We start from the raw sequence: 22,060 nt of genomic DNA, 5'->3' as shown, positions 1-22,060 counted from the left end.
TAATGAAAAAGCAAAGAGAAGATCTGTTTACATGGACACCTCAAGCACAAGAGTTGAAAAGATCAAAGTAATACAATTAGCAAGGACCTGTGAGAGAAAGATTAATCTCTACAAGTAACTTCCATTTCAGCTTCAGCACAAATGAGCTCAAATGTTCTTCCTCTGAGCGTCAAAATAAGTTATTTTTGTTTCTTAGCTCTGTTACCACACCACTGCAGAAATCTGACAAGATGTTTTCAGAGGGGCAAGACACCTCTTAAAATCAGAATTAATTTTCCACTAAACTCCAGATTCTCTGCAAGTTTTCATGACATGTCATGCACTTCCATTAAGTAGTAGTGTAAAACTAAGCACCCGAAAACATACAAAGATGTCTAAAGGTACAGAAAATCTTTTATTAGAATCTAAGCCAATAATATACGTGACCCAATAAAACTTTTCCTCAGATGCTATAACAAGTATTGAAATGCCATGTTTTCAAGAGACCATCTGCTGTTTTGACATTTTATGACAATTTCCAAGCCTTAAACAACCTTGACTCTACCTCTTTCAATAGCATGTTGTGCAGTGAGCTCTTTTTCCTCCAAACTGGGCCTTGATTTATCATACATTTATAATGCTTTAGAAAGTTCTTGCACATTTTACTTTTGTCACAAGGTAACCCACATTTTCAGCACTTCACTGTAAGTGAAAAATGCCCATCTGATAATGCTAGAGACTAATTGTCCAAGTGAGAACAATACATGAGCTGTTGCATTTACTTATTCTTGACTTACCAAATGAGAAAGGTAAGCAACACATGGTTTATTTTGCTTAAACAGCAGTGTTCATACTGTTAATAATGCCAGTAGTATCATAAAGACAGCATTTCACTAGTTGCCAGAACTAAAGTCAAGTTTGAAACTGAGGTCATAACCTTGCAATAAAACAAGTACTAATTATAATCAAGGAACAAACAAGGGATGATGTATCAAGAGCATCAAGAGAACTTGAACAAACTTCTTTCAGCAGATATTCTTTAGCAGCTCCCAGGTTGAAATCTCATCTTGGTCACTGGCATCCTACCGAAATCAGCACACTTGAGTTTTCATTTGAACCAGCTGGCTCAGTTTTCAATGCTCTGCTCATCATCATCATCATCATCTTATGAAATATAAACCACATCTACTGAGATACCCACGTCTGAAGGCTGAGATTAAATACATCCCCTGCACAAGGTAAGGACTTAAAAAGTTACATATAACACAAAACGTTTCCTACCATACATAGCATGTGTCTGTTCATGCGCACCGTACTGTGTTGCAGAGGAAGATACTAAACCCGGCTGTGCGTGTGCTGGTGGGGCCATCATCCTAGCGTTGCCCTGTATTACAGGGCTATAAACATGAGGATGCTGCAGGCAGAACAAAGGAAAAAAAAAAACAAAAACACACAGTTAATGGGGTTAACAATTAACTCCAAAGAAACTTTTGTCATCTAAACAGTCGGGATTGAAACGCCGGCAGCTCGGCCTTGCTCAAGCACACAGCGAGCTGAGGATTTCACATTGTGATTGTCCCAGCTGTTTCCAAAATTTAAGGGCTAGAAACTGACAGCAAACATGGGCAATTTTACCACTCTAATAATGCACTAAGCTTATACATTTATCTAATTACGCATGTAGATTAAACAGCCTTTTAAGTAAGAGCAGTCCACCAATAAGTTATTTTTAGAACACTTAACCAGGAGATGTGCTGGCCACGACCTAAAGAAATTCTTCAAAGAGCTAAAAAACCATATCAATAATAAATGCCAACTTCTAAACTGACCTTAAAATTTGTTAGGACATTAAAATTCATTAGGACCTTAAAATTTGTTACAGGCTTTGAAGCACATTCCAAGATCACCACGTGTGCTCCAGAACACAGAAACTCTTCAGGGTGACTCAGGACAGGACACAAGGGGGTTATTTAGCTCTGAACCACTTCATTATTTGTGCTTGGATTGATCAGGAGCATGGAAAGGACTCTTACCTGAGATTGGTAGTGTGGCACATGCTGCACAAGAGGCTGATTAGGAAACTGTTGGGGGCTATATGCAACATATTGTGTAGAGTAAGCAGGTGGAGTAGCTACAATTGGAGGGCCTGCTGCTGAGGCAGGATGCATCATGGTGCTCTGGTGGTGTTGGTCTTGCCGCTGCTGGGGCATATTTGGTACTGGAAAACAAAGATTGTCTCATGTTAGAAACATAGAGAAAAAATGTGGAGCTTCCTGAAAGGTTCTATGTTATAATAATGTTACTGGGACCATGTGGAATGTCCTCACCCCACACCTTTAGCCATGGGTTAGAGCTCTGTCAAAAAGCAACAGTGTGAAAAGGAGTTTCTCCAGGAAACATTTGATTTTCACCACTGCCTTTGGGCTGGATATACAGAGCCACAAACCCAGCCCTGCCCTTTTTGTGAAGGAAGAAAGGTGGAGAGAGAGAAAGACTGACCAGAATCAGAAGTGGAAGAGAAAGGTTATATTAGGATAGCTATATTAATCAATTAATCCTGCCCCCTTTAAAAGGCTTTTTCACCCTCTATGGGAACAACTCTGCCACTGTTCCATCAGCTGGAAATCTGAGTCTTTATGTTAAAATGACTCAAGCTTATGGCTGAGGAGGGCACAATAAAGGTCTCCACCCAGCCACAACTCGAGGTATTCACATCTTTGAGCTCTGTGCTATCCCTCAGGTAGCAAAAAGCAAATTTTAGGTCACAGACAACACTGAGGGAGACAAAACCTATAAGGGGTAGGAATAATTAAGAGAGAAGAAAGATGAAAAGAGCAGAGCAGTGTGGGATCACCTGAGCTCTCCTGGGAAGGTGACCACCCAACTCACTTGGAACAAACTAATTCAGCCTATAAAACATGGGCTTGGGAGCTCCAGGAGAGCTCCAGCTTCCTGCAGTCAGGCTGCAGCTATTAACAGAGCTACCTCAAGCTCCTCTAAATCCCACTGCAGGGGCAGTGCCCCAAATCTCTTAGGGAGAGGAGAGGGAAATGTTGAAAACATCCATAAATTCACTCAATGATTTTATTTATGCTGCAGATCAACAACAGAAAGAAGTAAATACAGGAGGCAACTTGAACAGTGTAAAGCCACAGAGCTGTAGCCCAGGCAGCTCCCACAGGGCTGTGCTGCACACAGGTGGATATCCAGGAAATATTGGAACTTCAAAAGGAACTCAGAATTGGAGCTGCCTCACCCAGCAAGCAGCACTCAGCAATGTATTTCTGAGTAAAACAGTGTTACTAACCAGAAGATTTCAGAGGTGAGGCCACAGTGAAATTACTGTGTTTTAACACAGAAATACATTGCAGGGTTTTGTCTCCCCTAGGTTGATAAAGGCCACTTGTTTGTTTTCTAAAGAGCAGGAAACAATTTCCTCCTGCAGTGACTGGAGCTGCAGTGCTGGTCCTGTCCTGCAGCACTGGCTGCCACTGCAGAAGCATTCACTGGGCACACTTACAGCATTCCCTGGAACAGGAGCACAAGAACAAGAGCAGCACTTTCTGCTCCCTCACTGCCCTGCCCAGCACAGGGAACATCTCACCACCCATCAGGACTCCACAGCCACGGGTGTCACTTAAACACGTGGCATTGTCATTGTTAGTCCAGCTGTTCAGTCACTGGGGCAGCAGGAATGAACAAGAACAAACTGGAACCAGCTCTTTCCAGAAGGGCAGCAGAGCAAACTTTTCCTGGAAAAATAGTGACTCTGCATGTTGTTAAAAACCACCACTATTAAAGCACCAATTGGGGCACTGCTGAAAACCAGCACAGAAAACCAGCAGAGAAGTTCCCTTTAAACAAACCTGTAATATTTATGAAAAACAGGAGATTATCAGCTCACCTTTAAAGCTCCAAGTAACAAAGATGTTTTCCTGTTTATCAAATCACATTCCAAACCAAGCAACCCCCCATTATTCAAACCTGGCATGTTTTAACTGAATTCGTTTATCTAAAAATCCATTAGTATTTCCACTTACTTCCCTTTAATAAAAATAGCATTTAAAATATCGATTGAAACCAAATTGCCATGGATTAGAAAACACACAAACATTTGTCATTTAGCCATGCTGCATGCAGACTGAGAACCAAACAGGCAGTATTATTCTCACCTTTACCTGCTCTATATGTCTTGGCTTGGTTCACTGGCATGGGCGTCATGGGAATAGGATACAAAGGCTGAAACAGAAGAAGTTGAAGGTATGATATTCCTTTAAAAACTCAAGTGTGTGCTGGGATGGGGGCCCCACTCAGCTTTGATGTGTTTCCCTCTGTTCTGCTGCAGGGTTTAGTGAACTCTGCCTAACCTATGAGATTTTCTTGGATCAGTGTCATTAAGTCTGCATGGACACACAACTAAGACCAGATGGTTGGCAACAACCAGCCCAGGAATGCTACTGCTGCTACTGCAGGCACTGGGCTCAACCTGACAGCCTCAGAGCAGCTTTTTGGTATAAAGCTGAGTCAGGAGAGCGTTAGGCTGAAGGATCAGGGAAAGGTTCTACCCCCAGAGGGTGCTGGGGCACTGCCCAGGCTCCCCAGGGAATAGGCACAGCCCTGAGGCTGCCAGAACTCCAGCAGAGGTTGGACAACGCTCTCAGGGGCAGGGTGGATTGCTGGTGTCTTCTGCAGGGCCAGGAGTTGGGCTGAAGATCCTTGTGCATCCCCTCCACCACAAGATATTCCATGATTCTACGATAATGGAACTAGATTTGAAATCCCAGTGATCCCTACAAAAACCAGAAACCAGTGGGACACAGCTGGAAACAAATAAACAGTTGCAGAGAGTGAGAAACTATGCTTGGAGAACTGGGAGGAAACCTGCACAGATCCACAATAAATGTGGGCTGCAGGCATTTACAAGTGTTTGGAATAATTTGAACATCCAGATTGAGGGAGCACTGGGAAAAGTCAGTATATACACAGCCAAAACTTAACAACAACCTGATTTATATTTACAAGAGCAATACAAGCTGTACTATTTCACTGTTTTAACTCACAGCTCCCAAGCTGCTGATCTTTAAAGTCCTTCCCAACCCAATCCATTCTATGATTCCTAAGCCTGCTCAGCTTCCTGAGGATCTCTGTGAAGTGTTGAGGAGTTTGCAGCACTTTACCTGCACGCCTGGACTCACTGGAACCGGGTACATCATATTTGGTGCAAAACAAACAGGCTGAGTGTACACGGGGGTTGGCTGCTGATGCCCCACCATGGAGGGGCTGGGCTGAGCTTGAGGACGAGGGGAGGTTGGTGTAGTAGAAGGTTTCGGCTACAAACAGAGGTGAGCAACCAGGGTTAGTTTGAGTATCCTCTGAGGAAAAGGTTGGCTTATAAAGATCTACTCAAAGGCACTGATAAACAGCATCACATCACTTACTTGAGCAAAAGATCGAGGGTTGAACTCTTTAGCATTAGGATTAAGTGTTGATTTTCTAACTTGCCTAAACATAAAGAACAAAACATTAAGTTGGGCATTATTCTTTTACAGGAGTATCTGCAATTAATAATGTAAGAAACACCTAATTTCTATCTGTGAGTCAGATTTCTGAGAAGTCAAACACCTCATGGCATACAAAAAGCCACTCTCATTGAGGGACTCTTACTACAACTACCCACAGAAGTTTTCCAATTGATACCAGAGCTTATGTGAGCCAAGAAAACATTGAAATAAGCTTTCAGAGATGAACCAGGCATCAAGAGGACCAGAGCTCTGCACTGAGTCAGGAGATGACTTTCAGGGCAGTCCCCTGTGTAACAGCACCTAGAGCCAGGGATGTGTCACCCAGCCATGACTTCTACACAAAGTCTGGTGTTATAATAAAAATGTGCTTATTCCAAAAGGCATGATTACTCACTCAGAAGTATCCTTCTTCTCCTCTTTATCCTCTTTGTCTTGTTTACTTCCAGGCCCAGATGTCTGTACACCTTGGGAGGTCACCTCAGGCCCACGCTTTTGCTCAGAGCTGTTACTCATGGAAGGAGAAATACTGGGACTGTTGGGTTTGCTACTGCCACCATTGGAGTTGGTGTTACTGCCAGCTTCTATGATAGATTCTTTAGGGGTGGATTCTGTCTTTTCTTTAACTACATCTCTTGATTTTTCACCTTCTCGGGTTTTGTTTAGCAGCTGATCCACTGCATCTGAAGAGGAACTGGACTGTAACTGAAAAAACCCAAGGGATACATTCAGTAAATTGATACAAAACTAAAACACAGTCCCACAAGCCTCCATCATCTGGAAGTGACCTTTTAAAACACTCGTTTCCATTTCTACTAGGAAAGAAATCCATGGGCACTGACAGTGTTTAAGCTGGCACTGTGTAAGGAGCCACTCAAGTGACCTGTAGGTTGATTAAGGAGTGACAGGAAAGCTTCAGACAACCCTCTGGACTCATCATCCCCTGAGTGATTTATCAGCACCACTTGAAAAGCTAACCTGATTTAATAAACCCTTATAACAAGGAAATAAGTAATATGAATTCATCTTCAATTTTCCTCCACAAAACTCTTCATTTAATTTTGCAACAGCTCCTCCATATGGAGTGTGAGATAATTATTTGTGCCTAATGATCAAACAGGTTTCAAGTCCTGCTTTCAGTGCAGTCAATATTCACATTTATGTGCATTAGGCAATTGTACAAACAAGAGTCAGCATTGATTTTACAATACCTAACATGAATTCTTACAGATATTTTCATACATTAGGCAAAAGTATAAAGACCTGTTAACACAGGCAGTGTGTTCAATTCATTAAAATAATCTGGATGCACATGAGAATGATGACACCACTAACAGAGACAAACTTACCCTAAAGTCATTCTTAAATTTCTTTAAATCATCAATCTGTTTTCTATGCTCTGAAACAATTGGAGAGACACCTGCCAAATACAAGATCAACATTGTCCAAGCATTTCTAATACAAATTTTATACACATTACTAAGTTTGCAGAAAGAGAATGGTTTTGCAGATATAAAAATGAAATCCAGCACCTTATTTTGGGTTTTAATTTGGTACAATTCCATGACCTACGTGTATGAGCACACAGAAAGCCTCTGTGAAAGCAGAGCATTACATAACTGATTTATCTTTAGTTCTGATGCACCACACCAAGGCAGAAGCCCCGAGGTGCAGGGACTGCAGAACTCACTGAACACAAAGAACATGCAATAAAACCCCCAACCCAGCCTGTGCCAGCATTTCAAAACACAGCAAGTGAAGGAGAAACACTGATCAAGGTGAGCTTTATGGCTGGACTCATCCTAAAGGTCTCTCCAATGAGAGAATGAATGAATCTGGTTCTCAGTTTAACAACATGAAATGTTTTTTTTTTTGAGAACTGAATGAACAAACAACTCTACAGAGACGAACAAATGTAAGGCATAATAGGAAAAGCACAGTTAAAAAAGCTCTGCTGACCACAATGCTCAGAAGTATTGTGAGCACAGCTCTAAGCAGAAACATATTTAGTCCAAAGGCAGCTAAAAAGCAGCTCTGTGAGCAGAGGAAAGGAAGAAGGGGGAAAAAAAAAAAGAAAAAAAACAAGTGAAATCACACCACATGAGCATCTCTACATTTGGTGTTGATGGAGTGAGTCACAAACAACATTTCAAAGTGCCACTTCACAACTGCATGACCAAATTTTACTGTAGAACACCAGAATGCCTCCAAGCCTTCCTTAAAATGCCAACTAGAGCAGCAGGACAGCAGGTTTAGTGTGCACAATTCCTACATCACTCGAGTACATGAAAGCTTTGGATACAAACCTTTGTTTTCAGGTTTAGAAAAACTAGGAGAAGTCTCACTTGGCTTTATATTCTCCTTGTTTCCAGTTGCAGAATTTTGCCTCTGGTCCTGAAGCCTTGTATCTTTAGCTGGAAAAGAAATTGCCAATATGTTCTCTTATACACCACTCCAACTGACCAAAGAGAAGGCAGGAGAGAAACAGGGAGAGATTTAACTACTTTTAGCTTGAAAAACCTTTTAAGTTACACATTTCCTGCTACCTAGTTGGTGCCTGGAGGATCATCCTCCCTCATCCTCCCTCTCTATCCTACTGTCAAATGAAAAAAAAAACAATTAAACTCATCCCTCTCTTCATACACAAAACCTTAACCACACTAAAAAAAATATACACTAATAGCCAATTATTTTCAGCAGTCCAAGCTCTTCATAGAGAATGCTACAAAGATTTGAAAGCTCTTAGACATTTGACTGTGCTCCTGAAGGGGTTTTTTCCCCCATTCCTTTTGCTGTGTTTGAAAACAGCGGCCTACGTTTCTTTAACTTAAAAAAAAGGCAAAAACTCATTTTGGAAAAAGAAATCCTCGATTAATCCTCAGACACCTATAAACCCATATTCCTTAAGGGCACAAGAAACTAAGCATAGAGACTTCTAAACAAGCCTCTCTCCAACCTTAGTCTAAAGCTGGAGAAACGGGAACTCACAGTAAAGTTAAATGTATCCCAAGCTTTCCTATGATTCAGCAAGCAGCTGTGCTCTTGCCTGGGCACATTCCTTGTCAGGAATTAGGGAAAGGGAGCATTTGCAAGGTACTGAGGGCCACTTACCTTCGTTGGAAGGGGTGACTGCTCTGTTGGATGCAGGGCTGGCAGGTGTAGGAGAGGCAGCTGGAACAGGCATGGCAACAGATTCAGTGGGAATAGTACCAGGCTGAGGAGAAGGCAGAGCTGGTCCCATGGGAGTGCTGCTCTGCCTTGGAGACCTAGGCCTGTGTGTTTTAGGGGATAATCTCGGAACTAGAAACAAACAGGAAAAAGCAGTTATAGGATGAGCTTCCCCATCTGCTCAGCAGTTTGTTTTAGTTTTTAAATGGCTACAAATATGCTTTGAAACACTTTGTGAGGTATTATGTAAGAACTGAAAACCTGTTTACCTTTCAGGCACATCTCCTAGCTCCTTACAACGCAGCATTTCATAGAGAACGGGGTGATTTCTCTGCAGATTGTCCCCAGAAAAATTACCACTGCCCTCTAATCCCACCAAGAATCTGCAAAATGCTTCCCCAAGTCCCCAGCAGTACAACTACAACAGCTCACATTAACCCAGTTTCAGGCAGAACACAAAAGGTGGTCAGGTCTCCACATAAAAAGATGTAAAACATTTTTTAAAGAGGGCTGAAAAAACACATCCATTTTACAGCGTCCTCTTTTGGGGGTTTGCCAGCTGGAAAAAAAACAACACAGCCTATTGAAAAAAGAGTGCTTTTAGGTATATTTTTGCCCCTGTGTTAAAGCAGCAAGGAAAGCTCTGTATTCTTTGAACAGTAAGTTGCAGTTCCTGCTTCCTGCTCATCCCACTTGTGCTTTTTTGTCACACATTATCTCCCAGTGAGTGAGCAGAAAGGCAGGCAAGTGGTTTAACAGTCCTACTTGCACGTTAATAATATATAAACATGGAAGGTGGATCACAAATAATGCCACAATTGAAGAGTTGATGTTTTTTCCACAAGGCAACAAGCCTATGTGGGTCCAATTTATACCTTCTTTCTGAGAAATGTGTTCCCAACTACGCTCCTCCAGAATTCTGCACTGCTAAAAAATTCCCAAAAAGTACCTAAAAAGGACCAAACTGCTGCTCTCTTGTCCTCAAGGAAACATTCAGCTCCCGACAGCCCACCAGAACAAGGCCTCAACTCAAGAGCTCCAGACTAGACCTTTGGCACAACACTGAGCTTTAAGTCAAATATTAAAAAAAATTACGTTAACTGATTAAAAATAAAGACACTCACTAAAACTGCTCCTACAGTAGCCAAGAACAACATCACCACTTAAAATCCATGTAAATTTTAAAGGAGAAGTACATCCAACTTAACCTTAGTATCAATTCATCTTTTTACACCAACCTTCCTCTATCCAAACACCTCCTTCCTTTGTAAACCACAATCCAGCCACACTGCCATAACCAAACTCAGGGATGCAATGGCAAATCTCTAAACTCCTCCAATAAATCCCCTAAAAATGACTCCTTTCAACAACTAATTCCCACACTTTTCCTTCCTTTCTCTCCACACAGCACCTGACTCTACAATATTGCACCAACTCTCACTCAGCTAGCTGGGAACATCCTTCTCCCAACTCCAACCTTAGCCCAGTTTTTGATAATTCAGAGCCTGAATTGCCTGGAAAAGGCAGGATTCTGCTGAGCATTCCCACTCTAAGGATCCCCCTGCAAGCCATCTGCAATAAGCCAAGCTTTACCTACCCCCACTGACAACTGATGACCACGTCCCACCTGAAGGGCTGCCTCGTGCCACTGCAGCAGTAGATGCTTCCCCAGGTGCATTATGAGATACAAATTCTAAGCCACTTGAAATTGTACCCCTACCAGTAGAGACTCTGTGACCTCGAGGGTGCCGTTGAGCCTTTGGAGACATCCGTGGAGGCCCTGAGGGAAGAAAAAGACAACCCCACACAATAAGTGCTTCAAGTCCACCACAAAAACCCCAAACATCTCTTCTTAAAATCGCATTTCATCTTAAAACTCTCAATAAAGCAGCAATAAAATCAAGCAATTGGCACTGGTATCATAAAAAGGCCAAGGCATTGGTTCAGCCAGGCTGCCAACACTCATCACCTCCCCAGGGCAGCTCCTGGGTATTCAGAGGCTTTATCAGCACTGAAACAGGTGTGCAAGGCCTGGATTTAAAATATTTCAATCCAAGCATCCACCACTGCCAAGTGCAAGCCAAGCCATAAAGGTCAGTGGTGCAGCCGCCCCTGGATAAGCACAGTTCCAGGCTATCAAACATTTTTTCCAGAAAATAAAAAATTCCCAGTGCTTTTGTCAGGTGGTCAGTGAGCCCAACCATTTATAGTCACCACTGGCTGACCAATGCTCTTGGGGAATTTCAGCAGAGCATTCTCTGCAGCCAGGCTGAATTGCCTGCAGCAGGTCACAATTCATTTACAAGTCAGCAAAAATTACAACTAAACAAGGGATTGTTATCCCAAGGTTCAAGTCATGCATGTTTAACACCAGAAGCCAAAGTCATAAGTGAATACAGGAATTCTGCACAGCCTGTACAGCTGCCACACCATAGTTATGCTCAAATCTAAGCATCAATACAATTTTTGCATCCTAATAAACATTTTCTTTACAGGGTTAAACTCAAATGTTGATACTTCAAAAGGAAAAACTGTGTGTGAACAGAATCTGGCTGATTGCAGCTCATTTTTAACACAGGTCAGTAACAGGGTTAAGTTCAGATAATGGCTTTTAGGTTTCAGAAAAACTTCTAAAACACCAAGAACCTTTCCTGGTTACATAAATATTTAAATGTCAGCCTCTATTTTAACCATGAATCTCAAGTCCACTTCAATACAAATTTCACACAGATGAGTATTTTAAATACACATTTCCCAGGGATAACCTTGCAGCAGGAGGAATTAAACATTGCAGTAAGCAGCAGTTCACTGCACGCCTGACAAACCAACCACAAGTGCTAAGAAATAATTCAATGTACAGGTGGATTCTCAGTTCCTTACTCCATAAAAAGCCCACAATAAATGGACAGTAGACCACACAGATGTGGCTACCACCCACTTTTTGCTCAGGAGCATTTCCCAGTGTTCCTGCTGAGTCTCAGGGATCATTCCTCTCTCTCCCATGGCTCCAGCAGAGCTACAGCACCCACTGCAAATCTCCAGGGATCTCAGTACAACCACTTTGCATTTTCTAGGCTTGCTACACTGTGTTGTGCAGGGTTTAAGTGCACTTGAAATAAAAATTATAAACCATGTTCCTTACTGTACCCTTCCAGGACAAATTTAGTCAGGATAATTCTGCATACAGCTACCAAAGACTCACAGGTCAGCTTTTCTCTGTATATTATTGACTGCTAGGGAGCTGATTTATAGTTCTGAATAAAAAATTCCTACAAATTCACCTTTGAAGCAGCTCATCCTACCCCATTCCACAGTTCACTTCTCTGAATACAGCATTTTTATTATCATTATTGTCATTGGTTGCTTTACAAGAGGTGATTCAATGATTTAGTTAGGCTTTTTGTGGAACAACTGTGTTAAAATCAGTATTTTATACAAATTTATAGTCCTAAAAACGCTCCCTAAAGTTATCAGGTCCTGCATGTTGCTGTTGGTTAATTTAAGACACTGAGCAGCGTTTACAAAGCTGAGTTTAATTTCATACCAAACTCGGGAAATTACACAGCTTTCTTTCGTTTTTGTAAAGCTCTTCAAATCAAACAAACAGGAAAAAAAAAAACAACAAACCACCAACCAAACCAATGAAAGAAAACAAAACAAAAAAGGTTAATAGAAATAGTCTGATCAACTAAAGTTAAACACAAATTACAGGTTAAGTAATGAAGAGGAAAAAAAAAAAAAAACAATAAACCAACAACAACAAAAAAAAAAAGACTCGTCAATAACTAACAACTCACGGAGGAGTTAAAAACGGAGACAAAACAAAAATAAATAAAAATAATTAAAAAAAAAAAAAAAAAACATGAACAAATCGTGGTATATTGTACCTTCTGAAGACATGCGTTTAGGCATAGTAGAGACAGGAGCTGGAGAACCATGAGCAGAGGGGTGAGACGGGGGCCTGGAGGGCCGCGAGGGGGGCCTGGAGGGCGGCCGTGTAGGGGTGGCTGCCCGAGGTGGAAGAGAGTTGGGACCTGACTGGTAGCGAGAAGGTGGGCGAGAGGAAGGAGATGGGCAAGGCGATGGCCAGGCAACACCTGACAGAACAAATGATATGAAGGAAAGTATAAAAACTAAAGAAAAAAAAAATTATGGGGGGTGGGGAGGGTGGGGAGGGGGTTGGGGGAAAGGGGAGGTCAACAGAAAAAAAAAAAAAAAAAGTAAAATATGACAAAATGATTTTTTTGTTGTTTTTGTTTTGTTTTTTTAACCCTTTGGGGATGGATCGAGGCGGTAATTGAGGAGATAAAGTCTCTGCGCAGGGTTGGGTTTGCCTTGGTTTTTGGGTCAAATTGAACTTGTGAATGTCACAGGCTCCCCAAAGGGTTAATTAGGATCTACAAACACTACTAAGGAACAGACAGTAAAGTTTGATCTGTTAGCCTGGCATACCAATGCTCCACAGCACCCAGCACTCCACAAGGTCCTTAACAGCTACCAGAGGCTCTCAAACAGCTTTCACAAACAGTACTGACCACACAAACTGCTACTTTCAAACCAAATGATGAGTAAATATCCATCTAGGAGCTGGATCTTTACAAAAACCAGCGGTGTTCAGTGTCTGAATGCTGACATTTATGCCTTTATCACTTATCTGAGGTATTAATGGAGGATTTTAATCTAGGATATAGGGCTCATGGTTTCCAAAGCAGATTTAATTGAATTTACAAGCCATTCTGAATATTTTAGGTCTATGATGTTGATTCAGCAGAGTAATAGGGTGAGAGAAACCACAAACACTACAGACAAATTTCAAGGTTAGCATTGTCTGGGCAAGGCTCAGTTGTCCATCCTTTACAGAGATGACTCTGGCTTTAGAAATAAGTCTCACTTACCTTTAGATGCTTCTCAGACTTCCTCTCCAGATAGATCACTTGAGTATTACACATTTTTCATTTATTCACAGCAATTTATTATAATACCATTTTTAAACTCTAGAAATAATGCCTTGAGGACAGGCCACTGCTGAAATCCATCTCCAGAAATGGTGTTTGGCTTCTGGGATACCAATTGCTGCCATGCCTACTGATGCCTGGTTAGAAATACTACCCACGTGTCCAGCAGAAAATACTCAAATACCCATTTGGAGGGAAGGCTTTGGATTCCTTTTCTCTAACACTGTTCTTGTTTTTCCCTTCCCATTTTCACAAAGTCAAGCAAGTGGCTTTACTCTCTTCCAGAAAGGAAGGGAAGCTTCCTCCTGCCACTGCCTTTCACCAGGTGTCAGCACTGCTGCTCCTCCACACAGAGCTTTGCAGTGCTGATGCAATTTTTCATCTTTAAAACCACACAGTGCACCATCATCTAAGACAAAGGTGTTTGAGGAGGAAAATAAATTACATTTCTGCTCTGCAAAGCCACAGACAGAGCAGTGCAATGAGTTTTCCTTTGTAAGTTAAGCCCAAATCCAACTCGCAACCTCTGTGTTAAATGATGAATGCTAACTTGGTTTATGAAATACACCAACTAATCCCACACCATAATTATCTGCAGTGTTATGAGATACGTTCATGCAGATTTCAGATACTTGCCTCCGTTAACTACTCTCTGATCTGCTCCAGAGTTAGGGCTGAATTCTGAAGTGTGGGATCCAGACCTTGAGATTGGTGGGCCTGATCCAGACTGGCCCATCCTCGGTGAGTTTTGTCTTCCACTTCCCCAGGACAGGACATCCCTGTTCCTCTGTCCAGGTGGAATGTATTTATTTTCTCTGAAACACAGCAAATTTCTATCAGTTTTGAGACATAACTGTGAGGCAACAAAAAGCACCTCATTTTCTCTCTTTTTCTCCCATCAAGCCAAGGAGAAAAGTCTAAATAGTATCAGATGTTGACCCAACAGTCACCTCATGAATTGGCTTTTGATAGTGGCCACACAGTCCACTTTATGAGCCCACAGGCACTGAAGGATTAGCAGTAATGCCTGAAATTCTCCAGGACACACCGAAACCACTGCCCCTTCCTGGAATCTGGGACAAATTCACCACGGTGACAGGTCAGAATGGGCAGGTTTGTTTCACTACAGAGATAATGCAGGGCCAGGCAGAGGTGTCCAAGTCAGCCTGAGTGCCAAAACCAGCACAGGATTGTTTACACAAGGCTCCAAACCTAATCAGGCCTGCTGAAAAAGCCCAGTATCAATGAGCAAACTGCTACAGTACCAAAATACCTTCATAATTTAAATAAAAATACTATTCATAGTGTACTCAAGTACCTAGTGTTCACACCATGTCCTTCTCTTTCATTAGCATTTCTCTGAACAGCAGTATATTTTTCTTCTTCTGTCCTTTCATCATTTTCCAAGGCAACCCGAGCTTTGTATTGGGCACTTGATTCAATTTCCTCTGCTAATTGAGTTGCTCTGGCTTCCCGCTTTAAAAACTCTTCTGAATTATCTCTTTCTAATGGCACCCTAAAAAGACAATGGAAAGGAAAAGAATCTCTGAAATGCATTCAAAAGCACAAAGGAGTTACAAAAAATCACACTGTGTTAGTTCTAACCCAGTCAGAGTGAAAAAAAATCTTGCTCCTAAGCCAGTAGACTTGCTGTCTTTTTTAAAACAAAAAAATTCCTGGACTGGTTTGATATTATGGACAAATTCAGGGTCATTTTTACCTGCCTAGAGAGCTGAGGTCAGGGTGCAGAACTTTTCCACAGGATTTTTAAAATCCCCAGTCCCTAAAGCTGTGCAAAGGCTCCAAGTTTTAACATGGTTGAGAATATCAGGAATAAAAAGCCTCAGACTGCTTTTTACATAGGAAGCTACTCCAAGAGCCCAAATTTGAAGTTTTTTAGCTATTTACATATTGCCAGCAGACACAATCCTACTGAAATTAGAGAGTGGCATCCTTACTCCTTTGATAATTCCAGCCATAGAATTTCAGCTCTCCCAACTATGAAGAACTGCAGAAAAAAGGGATGCAATACTTCAGAGCAGAGGACCAGAAACTCCTGACTATTCTGTGAGTGCCAGGACCTCAGTCCCATTCTTTCCATGTCTCTCTCAATGGCAGGCAATGGAATATTGCAAAAATCATCCCTTAGGAAAGCCACCAAGTCAACATTCAATACATGAGCACTGAAACACTGAAAAAACCCAACCAGGGATGGGATCATACCTGGCACCTCCTTCTCTCACCCATTTTTGGGGTTTACCTGTCCTAATATTTGTGCCAGGTTTTAAAAAAACATTTTTTCCCCGATTCTAACTTCAAGTTGCAAAAGCTGTTTCACCAACCTTACTCCAGAATAAGCTACATAAAAACAAAGAATAGAGCTGAGGCTTGGCCCAGGCTCTGCTGGGCATTATAGAATCACTACTGCCCATATTTTGAATAATATAAAGAAGAAAAACAAAGAAAGTGGGTGGAAATACAAGCCAAGTATAGAATAATACATGCAAAATTGCTCAAGTGTTGGTGGCAGAACAAGGAAAACAAGTGGCTTTGCTAAATTCCAAGCCAGCACTCAGCTACTGCAGCACAAGTTTTTCCCCACATTTCTGGCCAGTCAAAACATTTACTGGCTTTATCAATGGTAACTGCAAGAATATTCAATAAAACTCTTCAGCATAAAGCTTTGGCTCAAATAAGATTTCCATGGATGCAAACCTGGTCCCAGGCCCCTCTGTTAATAACACAATAAAGGAGAACAGCCAATAATCCTCATTTATTTAAAGTGAGTGCAAAAAATGAAGGGATGTATGGCAACCTAAAGAGGCAGGGGATGATTTGAAGTTTTCTAACGGGCCTTTAAAGATGAGAGAAAGGGGATGGACAGGATGACATTGTTCAGAACCTTGGTGATGATCAATACATTTGCTGGAACACAAACTTGTACCTTGATGCAGTTTGACAAACTCTACCTGCTACTGCTTAGCTCTAGGAAGAGAAAACAATCAAACAATAAACCCTTCAGCTGCACATCTAAGCATTTAGTGGAAAAGCAGGAAAAGAGCCTCCCAGTTTAGCAGACTGATATGCAAAGCAAGTTGCTTGACTAGGGGAAATAAAAAAATTGGAATTAATTTAAAGCCACCTTCATGTTTTTAATCTGTTTCCATTAATATCCAGAAAGCAGAAAGATGGAAGACTAAAGTTCAAAAGTACAAAAAGTACTTAGAGCAGGGAAGGAAAGAACAGCTTCCCCAGGATTCAAGCATAAGCTGATTAAGACACTTTGATTATCACCATATCACAGGTCCATTTGCACAAAACATAGAAATCACATTGTTGAATCAGAGACCTGTAGACAAGTGCACGTGCACACACACACACACAGAAAAATATTCACTGCTATTCCTTGATATTAAAAAAAAAATCAGTTTCTGCTTCGGGGGTTAAGAGAGTGGGGAAATACTGAAGCCATTTCACAATGGCTGTGAACATCTGCAGTCCATTTGTGTTGCAGTTGCAGTGAACATTAGAGCTGCAGACTCTGGGGAACAAATCACTGCCAGAGTAGCCAGAGCAGCCTTTATACTACTTCTATATTCCAGTTGTTATTATATTTAACTAAAACTTCAGTTTAGAGCTGGACAAGTCTGCTAAACAAGCACACAACCCCCACCCTGGTTATCAGCAGCTTTTCAGCATTCCAGTATGTTCCAGATCAATTGTCTCAATAAAATCAGGGTTTAGCCAAACTGCTCTGCTAGGTTAAACAAAAAACTATAGGTGTAGCAGCTATATACAGATTAATTCACAGCTTTCCACCCTATTCCTGGAAGTTTCTGCAAGAAACAAGCCTTATTGCATGGCTAAATTCAGAAAACTCTGCCATGGGAATGAGCTGTGCCCATTTAAGGGAATATATAAAGATTTCTACATCTAACTATTCACAGAAAGCTGGCAAGGTTTCTTAAGCACCATTCATTCATTGCTTTTGCAGTTATTTGATTCCACAACTTCAGAAACTATGCAAAACGAGCTGCAGAATATAAAGTTTGTCAAACCAGGGAGAACATTCAATACAAATCTAATAACAAAATATTTTGGAACTTACGTATAAGAAGATAAACTGCTGTCATAAGTTGACACTACACCATAATTTTCTTCATTGTAACGAAACATGTCATTGGGATCCCATCCATTAGACTAGAAGAAAATGATGCTTGTTTTTCAAAATGACACTGGAAACACATTCCCTTCAAATTAAGGGCTGATGGCAGAAGTTAAACCTTCTGCCCTTTTTCCTGGACCTATGGACTCACTGTCCAGATAACAAAGTTATTAATGCCACAGTTTATTTCAAGGAGCTTTGTTCATCAGCTGCACAGATTCTACCTTCAAAATTCCATTTGTTTGTTTGTTTGTTTGTTTGTTGTTAGTCTTTGTATTGTTTTTGTGAGTTTTTTTTTTTAAGTACATGCTCACTCTGTACAAGAAGACTACTGGCTAGCAAGACATACATACATTAATATCTGCTTTGCCTTTTCCAAAAAGTGCAAATTAACACTTCTGAAACTTTTCAAAAGCACTGATGGAATTACCTGAGAGGCATCAGAGGCAGGAGACTCCTGTTGATCTGCACAACTCCCCCACTTCAGTAAAACTGCTATCACAGCACTCAAGCACAACAATAAATGCTTTGAATATTTTATAAAAGCACTGAGAGTACTGGGTATTCCAGTAAATCTCAGCTCTACAGTATGGACACCAAAACTGACAGGAGAATTGTTCTACCCAAAGTTAATATGCTCTAATCAGTAACATTATCTCCTTGAACACACTGCAGGCTGAACACCTGGCTACAAGAATTTCTGCTTGAGGAAAAGCTGACTGCTGTGATATATGAGGATATGGCATTTGAGGCCATATTCTTCAGCTAATGATTCATAATCTGAGACTGTCCCTGTGCTTGGGTCACGCTTCCATCAATTCTCTCCATCTGCAGCCCAGGGACACTGAGCTGAGCACAATCTCCCCATCATTTCCAAGTGCAATGACAGCCAGACAGGAATGCTCTGATTGAACATCAATCACTTTGGGGCATTGCTGGATTTGGAGTCCTTAACAAAAGCTGCTCTTTGGGTCCTGGAGTCCAACACAGCTCTTACCACTGGTCAGAATTTGCCAAAAGTGCCATTTGAAAGGCAGCTATTCTCAACCAGATCTGGCAGCTGCTGGCAAAGACTGAGCATCCACCAGCACAATGCAGGACAGCAATTTTGCTCCTCCAAAGTTCATTAGTAGATTGAAATTAAGGAATTATTTCAAGGGAAACAGCTCATTTTCTACTGATGGCCAAAGATGATCAAAGCATCACTCACGACATCGGTCTCCAGCGCCTCCAGCTCCTCGGAAGCCGTGTTCTCTCCTCCATCCCATGGTTCCAGATCCTTCTCCTTGTGCTCTCCATTAACTTTAGCACTGATGGCTGAATCAGTAAAAGCATCTGCAACAGAGTGGGGAGGGTCGGGACCAGTGAGACCAGTTTGGGTAAGTTTGCACACTGGTTTTGAGCTGAGGAGCAGCTCAAACACAGCTGAATCACATTCCCCTTCTCTTGGAGCTGCTGGACATCACAAAGGTACCTACTCCAGACTTAAAGTAACTATGCAAGTATAGACTAACTCCTCCCATATCAGAAAATAGAATTATTTGCAGTTATTTCAAAATGTTTTCTAAAATTACATGTAAGTTTGGGAGAGAAAAAGAGAAAAAAAAAACAACACAAGGATTCCTATTCTTCTAGAAAATGAAAAGACTTGTATAAACTTCTTTTCCAACCAGCCCACACAACTGCACATCACAATAGTGTGCAAATATCAAAAAAGCAGGAAAGCAACTCCCTAAATAGGAAAAATACAATTTTCCTTTCAAATAACCATATTTCTTCTATTTCTACAACTTTTCAACACACCAACAGAGCAATTATCCATCAGCTTGGTGCTCCCATTTCCTGTGACATGAACAGAGGGGTCTCCTCTCCTGCCAGAGCTTTTCCAAGCAGCAGCTTATCCAAATCACACAGAAAAATCCAGGAATTCTCTACTCTTTGTTCTCAACAACATAAGAGAATAAACAACCAGTAAGGCTCTTCTATTTTTTATAAAAATATCAAAAAATAAAGATTGCAAACATTTATTTTGACTTGTTCATGCTTCATTCAAGCCAGACTTAAGAAGGAATAATACCAGAGTATTACAAGTGCTGTAAAAATATATCTAAAGCCTTTCAACAAGCTTTTGTATTTGTAAGCAACTGGATCTCAGAACTACATAGAGAACTTTAAAAAAATCAAATAAGCTTGTTATAAGCTCATAAATAAATAAATCAGCCTAAAGTAAATAAGTCTTCAATCCAGAATTTCCTATCATCATCATTCTGCTGATAAAACAAGGAGCAAACATTTCAGACCTTTAGAAAAGATGAAATCAAACCACCAGGCAGTGCCAGATAAGGAAAAACATGGCTTAAATTAACTTCTGGCAAGATATAAAAATCTGCCTTAAAAAAATAAAATGAACTTTAAAGCTATTATGAAAAGAATTCCCAACATATGAAGTTGGCCACTGATGGAACAGCTTTTACACAATCACTGAAGATGTTTTAAAGAGAGACTGCTGACATGGCTTATTATTCCTGTTTACCTAATCTCACAGTGAAATTCTTCAGATATATTGGATAAAAATTCACTGTACTTGGTATCTCTAATAACAGCCAGCACTATCCCATGAAATGCCCACACAAACAGCTTTTAAAATATACTTTATTAGAATACATAGTAAATATGTGTGTTCAAATGTCATCTGAAACAACACAGAACACAGTGCTACAACTCATAGTTAAGCAGTAGCTAAAGAGCATATTTTTAAGAATTTTTAAGAATGTAAACCCTGCATTTACCTTATCAATACCCCATGGCTTAACTCAGATAAACTAGTGCTGCTCCTGCCCCAAACAACATTAATTCCATACTTTATTTCTGCTCAGACTGGGACATGTTACACCAAACCCAAGTTGGAGGCTGTTAATGTCTTTTAGGAAACTGAAATTTGTTTCTGCACCTCTGGGAATGGAGGGAGCTCCTCTCCAGTGAGATTAGATAAATATGAATTAGGAGCCTGATGGCAGCACCTGATGAAGACAATCTGTTTTTCAGAAGGGTGTTTCCTTAATTTCTATTAAATTCCTCCAGGCAAACTCCACACAACTGTGCCATTTTGGATACTGTGAATAAAATACCAGCTTAACAAGACTCATCTACTCAACCCACTAATTTTCTTATTTAAACAGCCACATAAACATTCAGAAGCGCTGTTATTGTAATGATACAGACGGAAAAAACACCCAAGTCAAAACAAAAACTCCACTATCAGCAAGTGCTACAGGTCTGAGTAGGATGTGTGCAGCCACTGCTGAGTTTCCCAGTAAATCCAGGATATCACAGGGCACAGGGAGCTCCATGGCTCTGCGTTCCTCTCTTTCATTTTACAATGAAAGTCACAAGTGAGACTTTGCCTGTTTAACCTCCACAATTCAAAGAAAACCCAAAGACAGGAGACATTCAAGCTGCAAAGGCACTCCCAGCCAGACAATGTGCTCTCAAGAGCATCCAGGCAAAGTTTAAATGCAGCAGGATGGTACCTCAAGGCACAGATCAGTATTTTCCTGGAACATGGGAGACCAGAATTAAAAACCCAGTAAAGCCTCTCCCAAAATTAATCAGAAACAAACTTGAGAATGAATGTAAAATCTCTAAAAATAACAGTTTCCAAAACAAAAATGTGGCTCTTAGGATGATTAATAAAGTAGCAGGTAAAGCATGAGCTGCTGCTGGAAGTGCTGACTGGCAGAGCAATAACTGACAAGACACTGCCCAGGCTCAGCTTCCCCCTTATCTCATGCCTCTTATCTCTGAGCTGTTGAAGGAGCAATTCACATGACACCTTGACAAGGCCAAATTTTTAATCAATCCCTTTTCTACATGGTAAAACCCGAGTTAAAGATCAAATGGAACCTGGTGAAACAAGGCGCTGAGGCTGTAACACTCAATTAGCCCCCAGTGCCTCTGTACCTGCTTAATGTGACCTTTCCAAAGCAGAGTTGGGTATCAATGACCTTGTTTTAAAGCCTGGTAGAGAAATCGCTTTTCATGAATGGAATAAAATCCCAAGGAGAGCTCCATGCAAAGGAAATTCATATTAAGGCAAATTAAAAATACACAATCTGCGAAAAACTCAGCTGGGGCAAATTCCTCAAGTGTGTGCGACTAACTGAGTTAAAGAAAAAAGTGCCAGAGCAGAGCAATTAAGAGTCCGGGTTTAATTAATTTCAATGTCTAACATGCTTGTTTTCACAAACAGATTTTGGTGAAGAGCACAAATGTGC

At 41.0% G+C, this 22,060-nt stretch overlaps 1 protein-coding gene across 14 annotated transcripts in view; it reads right to left on the bottom strand.

Moving 5' to 3' along the window:
• The window catches only part of ATXN2 (ataxin 2), a 49,044-nt gene that overhangs the window by 13,898 nt on the left and 13,086 nt on the right, over nt 1-22,060 (bottom strand). For 3 of the 14 annotated variants that reach the window (XM_077787231.1, XM_077787233.1, XM_077787237.1), the window contains exons 6-20: nt 18,997-19,121; nt 17,730-17,821; nt 14,940-15,137; nt 14,258-14,436; nt 12,554-12,763; nt 10,264-10,446; nt 8,610-8,798; nt 7,805-7,912; nt 6,848-6,918; nt 5,896-6,203; nt 5,418-5,481; nt 5,157-5,309; nt 4,152-4,218; nt 2,013-2,197; nt 1,261-1,393 (exon numbers count right to left, since the gene is read on the bottom strand). In XM_077787231.1, the coding sequence (XP_077643357.1) occupies nt 1,261-1,393; nt 2,013-2,197; nt 4,152-4,218; nt 5,157-5,309; nt 5,418-5,481; nt 5,896-6,203; nt 6,848-6,918; nt 7,805-7,912; nt 8,610-8,798; nt 10,264-10,446; nt 12,554-12,763; nt 14,258-14,436; nt 14,940-15,137; nt 17,730-17,821; nt 18,997-19,121 (2,265 nt within the window). The remainder of the gene's footprint in view (nt 1-1,260; nt 1,394-2,012; nt 2,198-4,151; nt 4,219-5,156; nt 5,310-5,417; nt 5,482-5,895; nt 6,204-6,847; nt 6,919-7,804; nt 7,913-8,609; nt 8,799-10,263; nt 10,447-12,553; nt 12,764-14,257; nt 14,437-14,939; nt 15,138-17,729; nt 17,822-18,996; nt 19,122-22,060) is intronic. The other 11 variants (XM_077787234.1, XM_077787235.1, XM_077787238.1 and 8 more) reach the window with 9 other exon arrangements.

This window comes from Lonchura striata, chromosome 18 (genome assembly GCF_046129695.1).
Source record: "Lonchura striata isolate bLonStr1 chromosome 18, bLonStr1.mat, whole genome shotgun sequence".
NCBI lineage: Eukaryota > Metazoa > Chordata > Aves > Passeriformes > Estrildidae > Lonchura > Lonchura striata.
Note: the sequence above shows the minus strand (reverse complement) of the source record. Positions and strands in the feature narration are given on the sequence as shown.